General features: G+C 44.7%; 1 protein-coding gene across 3 annotated transcripts in view; it reads left to right on the top strand.

The window, feature by feature from the left end:
* Window positions 1-13346, top strand: part of AZIN1 (antizyme inhibitor 1) — a 77723-nt gene that overhangs the window by 57477 nt on the left and 6900 nt on the right. For all 3 annotated transcript variants that reach the window (XM_032771316.2, XM_075063180.1, XM_032771317.2), the window contains 4 exons: window positions 1796-1877; window positions 3129-3203; window positions 4820-4985; window positions 5979-6097. In XM_032771316.2, coding sequence (XP_032627207.1) covers window positions 1796-1877; window positions 3129-3203; window positions 4820-4985; window positions 5979-6097 — 442 coding nt within the window. The remainder of the gene's footprint in view (window positions 1-1795; window positions 1878-3128; window positions 3204-4819; window positions 4986-5978; window positions 6098-13346) is intronic.

Raw genomic sequence — 13346 nt, 5'->3', positions numbered from 1 at the left:
CGTCTGAGCTTATCCCCTGTGCCTCATCATGTCTGTGTTCCATCATCTGCTCAAACCCCCTTCAAAACTCAGCCAGAGTTTCCACCTGCATCTCCAGTCCTCTTATCTTTTCTTCCAGCAGCTCTATCAGGCGGCACTTCATGCAGACAAAACTCCTTTCAGGTGCCCCCTCCAGGACCATGTACATGCCACATTCTACTCTTTCTCCTTCCCATCATTTGCTTGTGGTGAGCCTTTTCTTCTAAGTACAGGTCATCTGTCTTGCATTTTGTACCGTTTATTTATAAAACAGCTTATAGAATACTGAGTGAATACATGTTACGTATCAAAGAAGTATGCACATGTTAGAGGTTGAATGACTCAAGTGGATTGACAATGGGATACAGAGCCTTTCACCTCTAGGTTGCTGCTTTGGTTCTTACCCAAGTTAGTAGTGATCAGAAGCATCCAATGTGTTTTTCACAAGCACCGAAGCTTTATATTATGGGGCGTGAAACATAAAAGATGTAAAATGAATTGTAGTTTTCATCTAGTTCCCTTGGACAAGAGTCACCCTCTTAATTGGCACTTTGTTGGCAGCCTGAGCAGAGTGGTCTAGACTGTATAACCATGGAAGCTGAATTACCATCTCATCTCTCATGTCAGTATGGATATATTTTTATAAAGGAAATGTATACCTTCACAGTTGTATTTGTATTTTTTGTGTTCTGTACATAAATAAGACATCATTCTTCTGGGCTGTCAGAACAGCAAAGTTCATAAGCACTAGGTCACTTTTAAAAGGCCCTGTGCTAGTGAGTGGGCACAAGGAACAATTTTTCTGAATAAACCTAGTGTCACTGTTTTAAATTTCTGTGATGAAAATGTTTATTTTCTTGTGTCTTCTTGAGTCATAGCAAGGTAGTGATCTTAGATTTCAAGACCAGACTTCTGGCTTAAACTGTGCTCTATTCCTTTCATGTCTGTAGTTTTAGATATGATAAAATGACTGGTTTGTGTGATCTATTCTTAGCCTCTCATTTCCTAGCTAATGTTTTCTGTTCACCTGTTTTGAATTACCCCATCTCACCTGTGCCATCAGTCTGTCTAGTGTCTAGTCCACAATCTGGTCTACAATGAAAATAATAATAAAGAGGATAATTGGGAATAACTGTTATTCCCAATTATTATAATATCTGTTGTTTTATTGTGTCCCTCTGGTCATTTGTACAGTTTTATATACATGCATTACAAAAGTTTTAATTCTCCAAAGCCTAAAATTCTGTTTAAAAAAATCAAAACTGATATGGACACTATGGGTAGGGAGGTGCTAGGACTGTGCTTTTTAGAGTATTTTCTGTAACTCGTTCTCAGATGCTATCTCACTACTGAGCCTGTTTATCTTTATAAACCAATTTCTGTGGACTTGCCCTTAGGCAACTTTAACTGTTGTATCTTGAGAACATTGACACTCAAATTTCCTTTTTTTTAAGATTAGAATGAAGCCATTGTTGTTCTTAAATTGTGCTATACCAATTTGTCTTGTGTGTGCAAATGGGCTAGAAGAAAAGCAAAGATGTTTTGAGGTCTCTTCCTATTGCATAAATTTCTCGTAAACAAATAAAACCATAATCACCTATGCATGGAATATACATGCATTTCTACTACTATAAATACACGTGTACTGTCAAAACAATACTTCCTTTGTCAAATTCCCTTGAGTGATCTTCTATACGTCCCTATTGGTCTAGATATATCAATGTTCTGTTAATGCAGGTTGTAGGTTTGTGTATTTATTATATTTCATTTCTTTTAGATTTCACATTTCAAGCTCTTGCAAGGAACCTCAAGTGTACATTCATGCTATATCTGATGCTCGGTGTGTGTTTGACATGGCTGTAAGTAATTATGCTAACATACAATTTAATAGAGGAGTCATCCTACTATATTCTCGCTAATGGAGATAAGAAAAATCATTTCCTAAAATGTGTATTGCTAGTCTGATAAGGACCTTTCAAATAATGGAATGATTACACACAACTGAATAGTAGATTATAGACCTTACTGAATATTTAATGTGAGACAAATAAAATGTTCCACTAAAACATCCTTTCTTGTATTTTAAAATTTTCATTAAGGGCCAATGGGTGTGGTGTTTTTTTTTTGTTTTTTTGTGGGGGTTTTTTTTTCTTTTAAAGTCCAACATCTCAACTTCAGCAGAACATATTTGTAGCTTTCTAAGTTAAGAAAACATCTTAAAAGTAAACTAAACTGTTTATCTACCAAGACCAGTGAACAGGTTTTGTTTTCTCTGCATGTGATGAAATCATTACCAACTGAACAATGCACATGGCTGCGTTCCTTATGTTGCCTTATATAATTATGTCATTGGGTTTTGCGCTGGGGAGGAACAGAACTCTGAATGGTTCTCTTGGCAAAAAGGAACTGACTTGTTGACACTGGTAAATTTAATTTGTTTTCGGCTAAACATGTATACTACTTGTGTTAAGGAAACACATTTTTGTATTGAAAATATTTCTGTTCGCTTTAAGTGAGAAAGAAAAGTTTAAGTTAGAGTTCAGAAAAATCCAGGATAATGACCTTACTGTGATTTATTGCAAAATTATTGATGTGATTGATTACATAAGGAAGACAGTTGAAGTTCCCACACCAGTTTTAACTCTGCCCCCTTGTGCTTATGCGTTACAAGAAGAGCTTTCATCACATTATCACAGCATGCAACCATTTATATTATACATACTATTATGTGCATCTAAGGTTATAAACATGTATTTTTTTTCCACTATATTGTAGTAAAGTATTTGCTGAACAGTGTATTGCACTGTCCAGTTTTGTGAGAAAAGACTCTTCTACTGCATACTCAGAGGCCAAATTAAGGTTGCTTTACTTTAGAATTGCTTAATTTATTTATTCTCCTTACTAATTGCAGTAATGTTTTTAATACAGAATAATACTAGGTATAACTCAAGTGAATTGTTGACTGGAATACTCTTTACTGTATTTAAGATGTCACAATTTCACATTTAAAGCATGAGCATACAATATTGAATGAGATTGGAGAGCTCTTCAATAAAAACTTTAATTTCTATTGTCTGCATGCTTAAAGGCCTGTCTATACTTCCTTTTAGGAAGAATTTGGCTTTAAGATGAACATGTTGGACATTGGTGGGGGCTTCACAGGTTCAGAACTTCAGCTGGAAGAGGTACGCAACTCAGTGGAAGTTAGAACTAGCTTGCCTTTCATTTGTCCGTATGGAGTTTTTGACATGTCAGTTTCCAACTAATATTGATAGTTTTAAATCTGTCAATCCAGGTTGTAACTATGGGGATGGACTGGATTATATGCCACAGTTGCACTGTGGAGTCACTAGCAGAGAATTAGTACAGATCCATGAAGTACTGCTAATCTCTTAATTCTGATTCAACTAATGTTACATAAATTATTCACAAAATTGTCCCTCAGGTGCTAAGGTCTTATAAATGAGAGAAACAATAACCATTGTAAATTGACAGAAAACCAAAGCCTCAGTTATTCTTATCATTTTTAAAATTTGCATGCTTCTTACCATGAAGATTTTAGCCTTTTCTTCTGGAGGCAGTTCTTTTGACTGTGTTCATAGTGCATGAATACTGACCTGCTGCTGCAGCTGGAATTTTCAGTATTTTGGTTTAGAACTGAAGACACAATGCATCAGCTGGACATTTGCTTTAATGAGCCTTAAGATTTTTACTCTTAGAGCAAATCTACACTGAAAAGTTACAGTGGCATAGCTACATTTTTTAGGGATGTTAAAAATCCATGCCCCTGAGAGACACAGTTAAGCCAACCTAAAGCCTAGTGTGGACAGTGCTAGGTCAACAGAAAAATTATTCTATTGACCTAGCTCCACCTCTCAGAGGTTGATTACCTACAGCCATGGCAGAACCCCTCCTGTTGCTGTAGTACTTGTCTACATTGAAGCATTTTAAGTGTAGACAGAGCCTCATTTGATCTTTGGTTTGGTGTCATGACCTGGTCACTAGTGAATAATGGCAATTTAGACTGATCACTGTATTTTGTGTACTCTTATAAGTAAAACTCCCAAAGCCTGGAGTGCTGAAACGAATAGGTTCAAACAGCTACAATCATTAATAGAACTTTAAAAATTGCCTACTTAGTCCACATTTGCCTTATCAAGTAGTTGTGGACAAGTCATGCAAGACTATAGCATTAATATTGAAGTTAAAAATCTGATTAATGTTGGTTAAATTCAGTGAATATCATGTTTGTTTATTTGTCAAGATGCAAAACTGTAGTTGACCAAATTGCTCTGTCTTGTTTGCATTTTTTAAATGCAACCCTGATACACTTGATGGATTCATAAATAATTTTACATCTGTTGTACTACAACCACTTTGAAATTACTTAAATGGTGATTTGGTCATTTGGATGACTTGGAGTTTACTGGAGACTGAAGAGACTGATACTTAACTTCTTTGTAAAGTGCTTTGAGATCTACTGATGAAAAGCATTATATAAGAGCTTGCAATTATTATTAGGTGCCTAGGTATGGCATCAGTATCCCAAAAGTAACACCCATTTTATTTTCGTAAATCTTAACTGTGGTGTCTGAGACTTGATTCAGCAAAGGCCCAATATGGGTAGTGAAAATCAGCTTGTGGCCAACTCACCAGCACTGTAAATTGTTGATTGGAAATTTGTGGCAGAGGACTTCTGTGTCTGATTTATCAATCGAGCACCTTTCACAAGAACTATAAATAAACTTCAAAATAAATGAGATGAGCAATCTAAACATTACCTGTGACTTCAATTTCCTAGGTTAATCATGTCATCAGTCCATTGTTGGATGTCTACTTTCCTGAAGAATCCGGTGTTAATGTGATTGCAGAGCCTGGATGTTATTATGTTTCATCTGCATTTACTCTAGCAGTTAACATCATTGCAAAGAAAGCTGTTGAATATGATAAATTTCTTCCCTCTGGAAGTAAGCAACATATTTGTTTTGTACATGTGTGAATCAGTACAAATATGTCTCCATTTTTGTCAGCATAGCTCAATTTTATGTGTAGATCATGAATTATATGCTTTAATATTTTTTCTATTCAATAAATGGCTCATACTTGAGTCTGTCTATTTTTTAAGGTTCTGTCCTTACGTTAATCTTAGCTTGGCAGAATTAAGTGTTGATTTTTTTTTAAATAATTTTAACTGATTATACTGATGTTTGTTTTGAAGCATTTTTTTTCATTTATATATATTTTAAATTTTCACATTTGCGGGATATTATGTGGTGTGGTAAGACAATACTTACTTTGTTATAGTAGATGTTGAGTTTCAAAAAGTCCAAATTTTTTATAACTTAAATTATCAACATGCTATGTCAAAATATATAAAATGAATATCGTTAATCTAACTCTAAAATTCTCAAGCAGCGCTTTTCTTTCTTTGCCTAGCTGTATATTTTGTTATCATTGGTGGAAATATTTTTTCATCAGTTGGTGTGTGTGCAGTGAAAGACATTTACTGATAAAAATCTAATCCTTCCAAACCTGGTTAATCTGCACCTCTGTTCATTCTCTGCTTTCTGGGTTGGTTTGGCATTGCTTGTTTCCTCACTAGTAAATAGATGTGACTCATCTATGATCTTCAGGCATCCTATTAGTATATAATTAAAGCCGAATTAGAGGAAGATGGAAGAACATGCAATGGAGCTACTATTGTCCCTCTTCTACTAAAATGGAATTTTTGGATGTTTTCAATAATGACTAGAAGATTAAGTATGCAAAATGTGTCCTTAAGCATAGCCTTTAGGGGTAGGCTCGAATTGATATTGTAGTCTCATAATTACACTCCTTCCCTAACATTCTTATCCCAATGCAAGTTTTACATACTCTTGGAGGGTGGAGGGGGGAATTAGCTTACAGAGGATTGCAAATTGAATGTTTGTTATAAAAATATATCACCATTTTTCTTCCAGTGGAGCAAACCAGGAGTGATGATGAGCCAATCTTTATGTACTACATGAACGATGGTGTTTATGGTTCTTTTGCAAGTAAATTGTCTGAGAAATTTAATACCATCCCTGAGGTTCACAAGGTGAGTCTATATCATATTCTTACAGAATTTACAAAGGATTATTCTCTTGCGGGGAAATTCTGCAGATCCTTTACAATGGATCTTACTCCTGTTTGCAGCTTCTTTGGGGCACTACTACCCCAATCAGACAGGCGCAAGTGGCCACAACCCTGAAGACCCAGGCACTTTTAGCCAGTTTGAACTGCCTTCAGCAGCTGCCAGAGGGCTTTACCAGATGACCTGCTCAAAGCAACAACACCACAACCAAAAAAAAGGATTCTAAATATTACTGGGCTTTTAGTTTGCCTTGGAAAGGGTGTGTGTGAGGGGAGAAGTTGTGCTCTGCAGCAGGCTTGCTGAAACACCTTTTCCCCCCTGCCCTGTTTTGATACCAGGGTTGCTGGCTGCAGAAGTTTCCATTGCGGCCTGTCTGGACATGCCGCTCTGGTGGAACAGCTTCAAGGCAATTAGAGGAATAGAGAAGTTGCAGGAAAAAGGCACAAAAATGTCTAGGCTAACTTGGACCCCACTTGGCATGGTCGGCTATGCCAGAATTGCCTGGCCAGCTGAAATCACCATGTTTTGCCACTCAGCCATGCGCTACCTGCCTGACTAATGGGACCCTGCTTATTGCAGGTCAGCCATGCCTCATACTGGCAGTCCTGGAGGGTTGAGGTAGAGATCAGCCCAGACATGGAGGAATAAGCAGCAGTAAAGGGCCTCTTACTTGTTTCTAGTTTACTTCATCCTCTTTAACAAGGTGGGAGTCATCCCTTATGTAAGCCTGCCTTGCCCATCCTAGGATTCAGTGAGACAACATCGGTGTTAACTGTTGTATAGCACTAGGGGATTTAGTAAGACAAAAGGGCTGTGCCATGTGATTGTTTTCCCTCCTCCTTCCACATGCAGGGATTTAAGGAGTTTCTGTAACATTCAAGGGCTCATCTCAGTGTTATTTCTGTAGCACAGCAGGTGCAGTTCTTTCCCGATTCCCTCTTTGTTTGATATTCTATTACCGTAGGTAAGGCTAGGATTACATCACAGAGATCATGGAATCTGTGACTTCCAGCGACCTCTAGGACACTTTCTGCTTCAGCCAGGGGCTAGAGCTGGCAAGGGCCCCCACAGCTCCTCCTAGCTGCTGTGGGGTGGGGACGGACCCCCGCATCTCTGAGCACCTTGGGGGCCATGGACCTGTGCTGGGTGCTGGACCTACCCCTCCCTATTTTGTCAGTTATTTTTAGTAAAAGTCGGACAGGTCATGAGCTTCTGTGAATTTGTGTTGATTGCCTGTGAGCTGTCCGACTTTTACTAAAAATAACTGACAAAATCTTAACCATAGGCTGCTGAGGCCACTCTTCTTTTGCCCTAAAGAGCCAGGGGATAGGCAATACTCAGCAGCTGGACCCCCTGAGAGTTAATTTCTCTTGCTTTTTTTTCCCTATAAATCTGGGAAGGACATAAAAGGCATACTATGGACTCTGGCCACAGGTGTCACTCCTCCACCGAGGAAATTTCTAAGGCTTGATTTTTCCTAGTAAAAAGGAGGAGAAAAGGGTGCAGGGACTTCCTTCTACTTGTAGGTCACCACAATACAGGAAGAACTCAGTTTTGTTTTGTTTTATTTTTTTCTTTTGAGAAGTAATCAGAAGCCATTCTCAGGAGTATTTGGTGAGGACTCTGTATGCCTCCAGCTAAGCCCCTACAAAAGGAAACACAGGGAGTGAGGGAATGGGAATTAGTTCATCCACAAGCAAATTTTTGATAATTTGTACTCCCAATGTTGATACAGTCCTCATGTTAAAGAAATTGATAGTCTTTTATATAAAAGACTAATTTAAAAACCAAAGCAATCCCCAACCCTTTTGTGCCTGCACATCTTGGACTAGAACCAAGCATAGGTGGCCAGACTACCTATCGCCCATCGTGTCATTAAGAAAAGACGGTTACTCACCTTTGTAACTGTTGTTCTTTGAGATGTGTTGCTCATATCCATTCCAGTTAGGTGTGCGCATGCCACGTGCATGTTCGTTGGAAGATTTTTACCCTAGCTGGGCACCCCCTGGATTGGCGCCACCATGGCGCCGGATATATATCCCTGCCGACCCAACTGCCCCTCAGTTCCTTCTTGCCGGCTACTCCGACAATGGGGAAGGAGGGCGGGTTTGGAATGGATATGAGCAACACATCTCGAAGAACAACAGTTCAAAGGTGAGTAACCGTCTTTATTCTCTGGTCTTGCTCATATCTTGTTCCAGTAGTGATATCGCTACTAGGGGTGGGGCGGAGTGAGGATTGGCAATGCAAAAGTGTATGAGGACCAAAGGCTCATCATCCTGACTGTTGAACCAGAGCATAATGCGAAGCAAAGGTGGTTGACGGACCAGTAGATAGCTCAGCAATATCGCTGGATAGGTACACGAGCCAGGAAGGTGGCAGATGAAGCCTGAGCTCTGGTAGAATGCGCGGTGATGTGGCTTGGGGGAATATGAGCCAAATCATAACAAGTGCAGATGCACGCTGTCACCCAAGATGAGATCCTCTGAGAGGAAACAGGTAGGCCTTTCATTCGGTCTGCTACCGTGACACAGACTTGGGGCGTTTTACGAAATGGTTTTGTCCGCTCAATATAAAATGCGAGCGCTCTACAGACGTCCAGGGAGTGCAGTTGTTGCTCCCATCGCGTTGAGTGTGGCTTCGGGAAGAAGACCGGAAGAAAGATGATGTCCTGGTTAACATGAAAGGCCGAAACCACCGTAAGGAGGAATGCTGGGTGTGGTCGCAACTGCACCTTGTCCTTGTGGAACACAGTGTACGGCGGATCCACCGTAAGAGCCCTAAGCTTGGAGACTCGTCTGGCCGATGTAATGGCTACAAGGAAAGCTGTCTTCCAGGACAAGTATAGTAGCAAGCAGGTTGCTAATGGATCGAATGGGGGAGTCATAAGTCTGGTTAAAACCAGGTTTAGGTCCCAGGTCGGGGCTGGGAGGTGTACTTGAGGGTATAAGCGCTCCAAGCCCTTGAGGAACCTCGAAACCATAGGGTGTGAAAACACAGAACGACCACCTTCGCCTGGGTGGAAGGCAGAGATGGCTGCCAAGTGTACCTTCAGTGATGATACTGCTAGGCCCTGCTGTTTGAGAGACCAGAGGTAGCCTTAAATAGAGGGGATCGATACCTCAGTGGGAGTAAGATTAAGCGTTTTGCACCAGCAGGAGAAACACTTCCACTTGGCCAGGTACGTTGAGCGGCTGGAAGGCTTCCTGCTACCCAGGAGAACTTGTCGTACTGATTCAGAGCAACGTAACTCTGACTGGTTTAGCTGTGCAGCAGCTACGCCGTGAGGTGAAGAGCCTGCAGGTCCGGGTGGTGAAGCCTGCGTGGTCCTGAGTTATGAGGTCTGGGTGGAGTGGCAGGGTAATTGGGTTTGCTCGACTTGTCGATAGCCATGTGGTGTACCAGTGCTGCCTGGGCCACACTGGAGCAATCATGATGATGCGCGCTCTGTCCCTGCGGAGTTTCAGCAGGACCTTGTGAACCAGCGGGAACGGTGGGAAGGCATAAAGGAACTGGCTCTTCCATGGCATCAGGAAAGCGTCCGGGATCGATCCTGGGGAGAGACCTTGGAAGGAGGAGAACATCTGGCATTTCCTGTTCTCGCGGGAAGTGAACAGGTCTATGTCGGGAAATCCCCACTTCTGGAAAACGGAATGCATAACATCTGGGGGGATCGACCACTCGTGAGACAGGAAAGACCTGCTGAGTCGATCCGCCAGAGTGTTCCGAACGCCTGGGAGAAAGGACGCTACCAGATCTATTGAGTGGGCTATGCAAAAGTCCCAGAGTTGGATGGCCTCCTGACAAAGCGAGGAGGATCGTGTCCCTCCCTGTTTGTTTATGTAGTACATGGCCATTGTGGTGTCTGTGTTTACAGACAAAACAGCCTCACAACTGTTGCTGGCACGCCAGGCGGACTGCTCTCAGTTCTCGGACATTTATGTGTAATGCCAGCTTCTGAGAAGACCAAAGGCGTAGAATATGAAAATGACCAAGGTGAGCACCCCAGCCGAGAGATGACGCGTCCGTCGTCAGGGACACTGAGGGTTGAGGCGGATGGAACGGCATCCCTGCACACACCAGGGAGGGAGTTAGCCACCATTCTAGGGAGCCTAGGGTGCTCAGGGGAATGGTGACTATCATGTCTATTGGGTCCCTGTCCGGGCAGTATACCAAGTTGAGCCAAACTTGGAGAGGATGGAGGCGGAGCCTGGCGCGTTTGGTTACAAACGTGCGGGCAGCCATCTGACCCAGGAGACTGAGACAAGTGCAAGCCAAGGTCGTCGGGAAATTCTGTAGGCCTCGGATGATTGTTGCCATCGCCTGAAACCACGGCTGTGGTAAGCAGGCTCTGGCTAGACTGGCGTCCAGGATAGCTCCTATGAAGTCTAACCTCTGCATGGGAACCAGAGTGGATTTTTCTATATTGATCATCAGGCCTAGACGTGTGAATAGGTCCTTGACGATGCCCACATGCTGAGTGACTTGTGTCTCGGAGGCCCCTCGGATGAGCCAATTGTCCAGATACGGAAAAAACGTGTATCCGACGTCGGCGGAGGTAGGGCGGCGACTACGGCCATACACTTTGTAAATACCCTGGGGGCTGTAGAAAGGCCAAACGGCAGGACCGTAAACTGGAAGTGCTGACGGTTGGCTACAAAGCGGAGGGTATCTCCTGTGCGGAGGAAAGACGGCGATGTGAAAGTATGCGTCCTTCATATCGAGGGCGGCATACCAGTCTCCAGGATCCAAAGATGGGATAATGGTCCCCAGGGATACCATGCGGAACTTCAACTTTATCATAAATTGGTTGAGTCCTCGCAGGTCTAGGATAGGTCTGAGACCTCCATTCGACTTGGGGATTAGGAAATAACAGGAGTAAAACCCTTGCCCCTTTCGTCCATCGGTACCTCCTCTATAGCTCCTATGGCGAGGAGCATCTGCACTCTTGTAAGAGGAATTGCTCGTGAGAGGGGTCCCTGAAGAGGGACAGGGTGGAGAGAGGGTTGAAATAAATTGGAGGTGGTACCATACTCCCACCGTGCGTAGGACCCAGCGATCTGAAGTTAACTGGGACCACGCCGGAGGGAAGTAAGGAGAGATGGTTGGAGAAGGGAGGAGAGGGATCCTGGCCTGTAACTGGTACGCCGCCTCGGGCACCCTTCAAAAGTTCGTCTTTGGTCCGGTGGTGGTTTCGAGGGACCTTGATTTTGGCCCCTTGGGTCCTGACGGTCGTCTGCGACCACCTCGGCCGCGCCGCCTGCCAAGTCCTGTCTTTGTCTAGGCACAGAGTACTGGGCGGTGAGGCTGGGGACGGAAAGGCCTGCATTGGGTCACCGGCGTATGCATGCCGAGAAGCGCATTATGACCCTGTTGTCCTTCAGGCTTTGCAGCCTGGGGTCAGTCTTTCTGAGAAGAGGCCTTTACCATCAAATGGCAAGTCCTGAATGGTATACTGCAGCTCCGGTGGAAGGTTTGAAACCTGAAGCCATGAGATGCGCCCTCATGGCAACACCCAAGGCCAGAGTCCTGGCTGCTGAGTCTGCTGCATCCAACGAGGCCTGGAGGGAAGTTCTGGCCACCTTTTTCCCTTCTTCCAAGAGGGCAGCGAACTCTTGGCGGGAGTCTGGAGGGAGAAGCTCTGTAAACTTACCCACCGCCACCAAGGTGTTATAATTATAGCAGCTAAGCAAGGCCTGTTGATTTGCCACCCGGAGCTGTAGGGCCCCTGTCGAGTACACCTTGCGGTCGAGTAAGTCCATCCGCCTAGCCTCCTTCGATTTCAGGACTGACACCTGCTGGCCATGGCGTTCCCTCTCATTAACGGACTGGACGACTAGTAGGCAGGGAGGAGGATGAACATACAAGTACTTGTACCCTTTAGAGGGCACCCTATATTTACGCTCGACTCTCCTGGCCGCAGGAGGGATAGAGGGTGGGGACTGCCATATAATATCGGCATTCGCCTGGATGGTCCGAATAAACAGTAGGGCCACTCTAGTGGGGGCATCTGCCGATTAGAATGTCCACTACTGGGTCCTCTACCTCTGGGACCTCCTCCACCTGGAGGTTCATATTGAGTGCTACCCTCCTTAGGAGGTCCTGATGGGCTCTCAGCTCAATTGGAGGAGGGCCCAAGGAGGATGTTCCTGCCAGCGCCTCATCTGGAGAAGAGGAAGAGGAGATGCCGGCAACGAGCAGGTCCTGTGTGGCATGTTGCTCTTGGGCGACCTCCTGCTCCAGTGGAACCTGGGAGTCCGGTGGGTGAACTGAGGCTTCCTCGGCAGCAGTCGGAGGGGGACGGCTAACCGTCGCCTCTGGCACTCGGTGCTCTGATGAGACAGAGCGGGACGGAACTACTGGTATGCCTTGGGCCTGGTGGTACGCCCAAGGTGTCCAGAAAGACCACTGATGGGGTCCTTGGTCCTGGTCCTGGGTCTCCTGGAAGACTCTGGTGGGCACATCAGAATTGTGGTCCTGAGCATAAGAGCTGTCTGCATGGGAGGACACTGATGCATGTCTGGATGGCCATGGAGGTGCTGAAAAGCCCTGGGCAGAGTCTCTGTCTCTAGCAGACCTTGCTCTACTTGGCACCGGGGACCGGTACTGGGAACGAGCGCGGGACCTGCAAGCGGAGCGATGCGGGGAGGTCGACCGAGATCTCAAGGCTCGACGTTGAGAGCAGCTATGGGAGTCGCGGTGCCGGGAGCTGGAACGGTGTCGAGAGTAGCGGGCTGGCGAATGGGATACGGACCGGTGCTGCGAGTGCGACCAGTACTGAGGAGGAGAACGGTACCAGGACTGCGAGCGGCATTGGGAGCGGGAGCGCTGACGGGACCTGGAACGTCTGCAGGACCGTGATCGTGAATGGTGCTGCTCTGCTGTGCCGACAGAGGATGACCTTATTAAGACAGGCTTGCTGAAACTGTATTACCTGCACCGGCGGTGCCAGGGGTTAAGGCAGCGTCGACTCTGTCATGGCAATCAGATCCCTCGCCGTTGAGAATGTCTCCAGCGTGGATGGAATAGTAAGCTCAACCATGGCTCGCACCAGAGAGCTGACAGGCACCAACTTGATGGCCCTCATGGGACCAGAATCGACAGTGCCGACGTCGTTGGTGCCGTGGCAGGTGTCGGGGCCGGGCAATCCGACTTAGATGAGCTCTCTGGCTGCGGTGCAGGTGGCATGGAAGCAGCAGGAGCCTTAGGCTTT

Source organism: Chelonoidis abingdonii, chromosome 2 (genome assembly GCF_003597395.2).
Source record: "Chelonoidis abingdonii isolate Lonesome George chromosome 2, CheloAbing_2.0, whole genome shotgun sequence".
Taxonomy (NCBI): domain Eukaryota; kingdom Metazoa; phylum Chordata; order Testudines; family Testudinidae; genus Chelonoidis; species Chelonoidis abingdonii.
The sequence above is the reverse complement of the archived record's forward strand: the minus strand, read 5'-3'. Positions and strand labels throughout refer to the sequence as shown.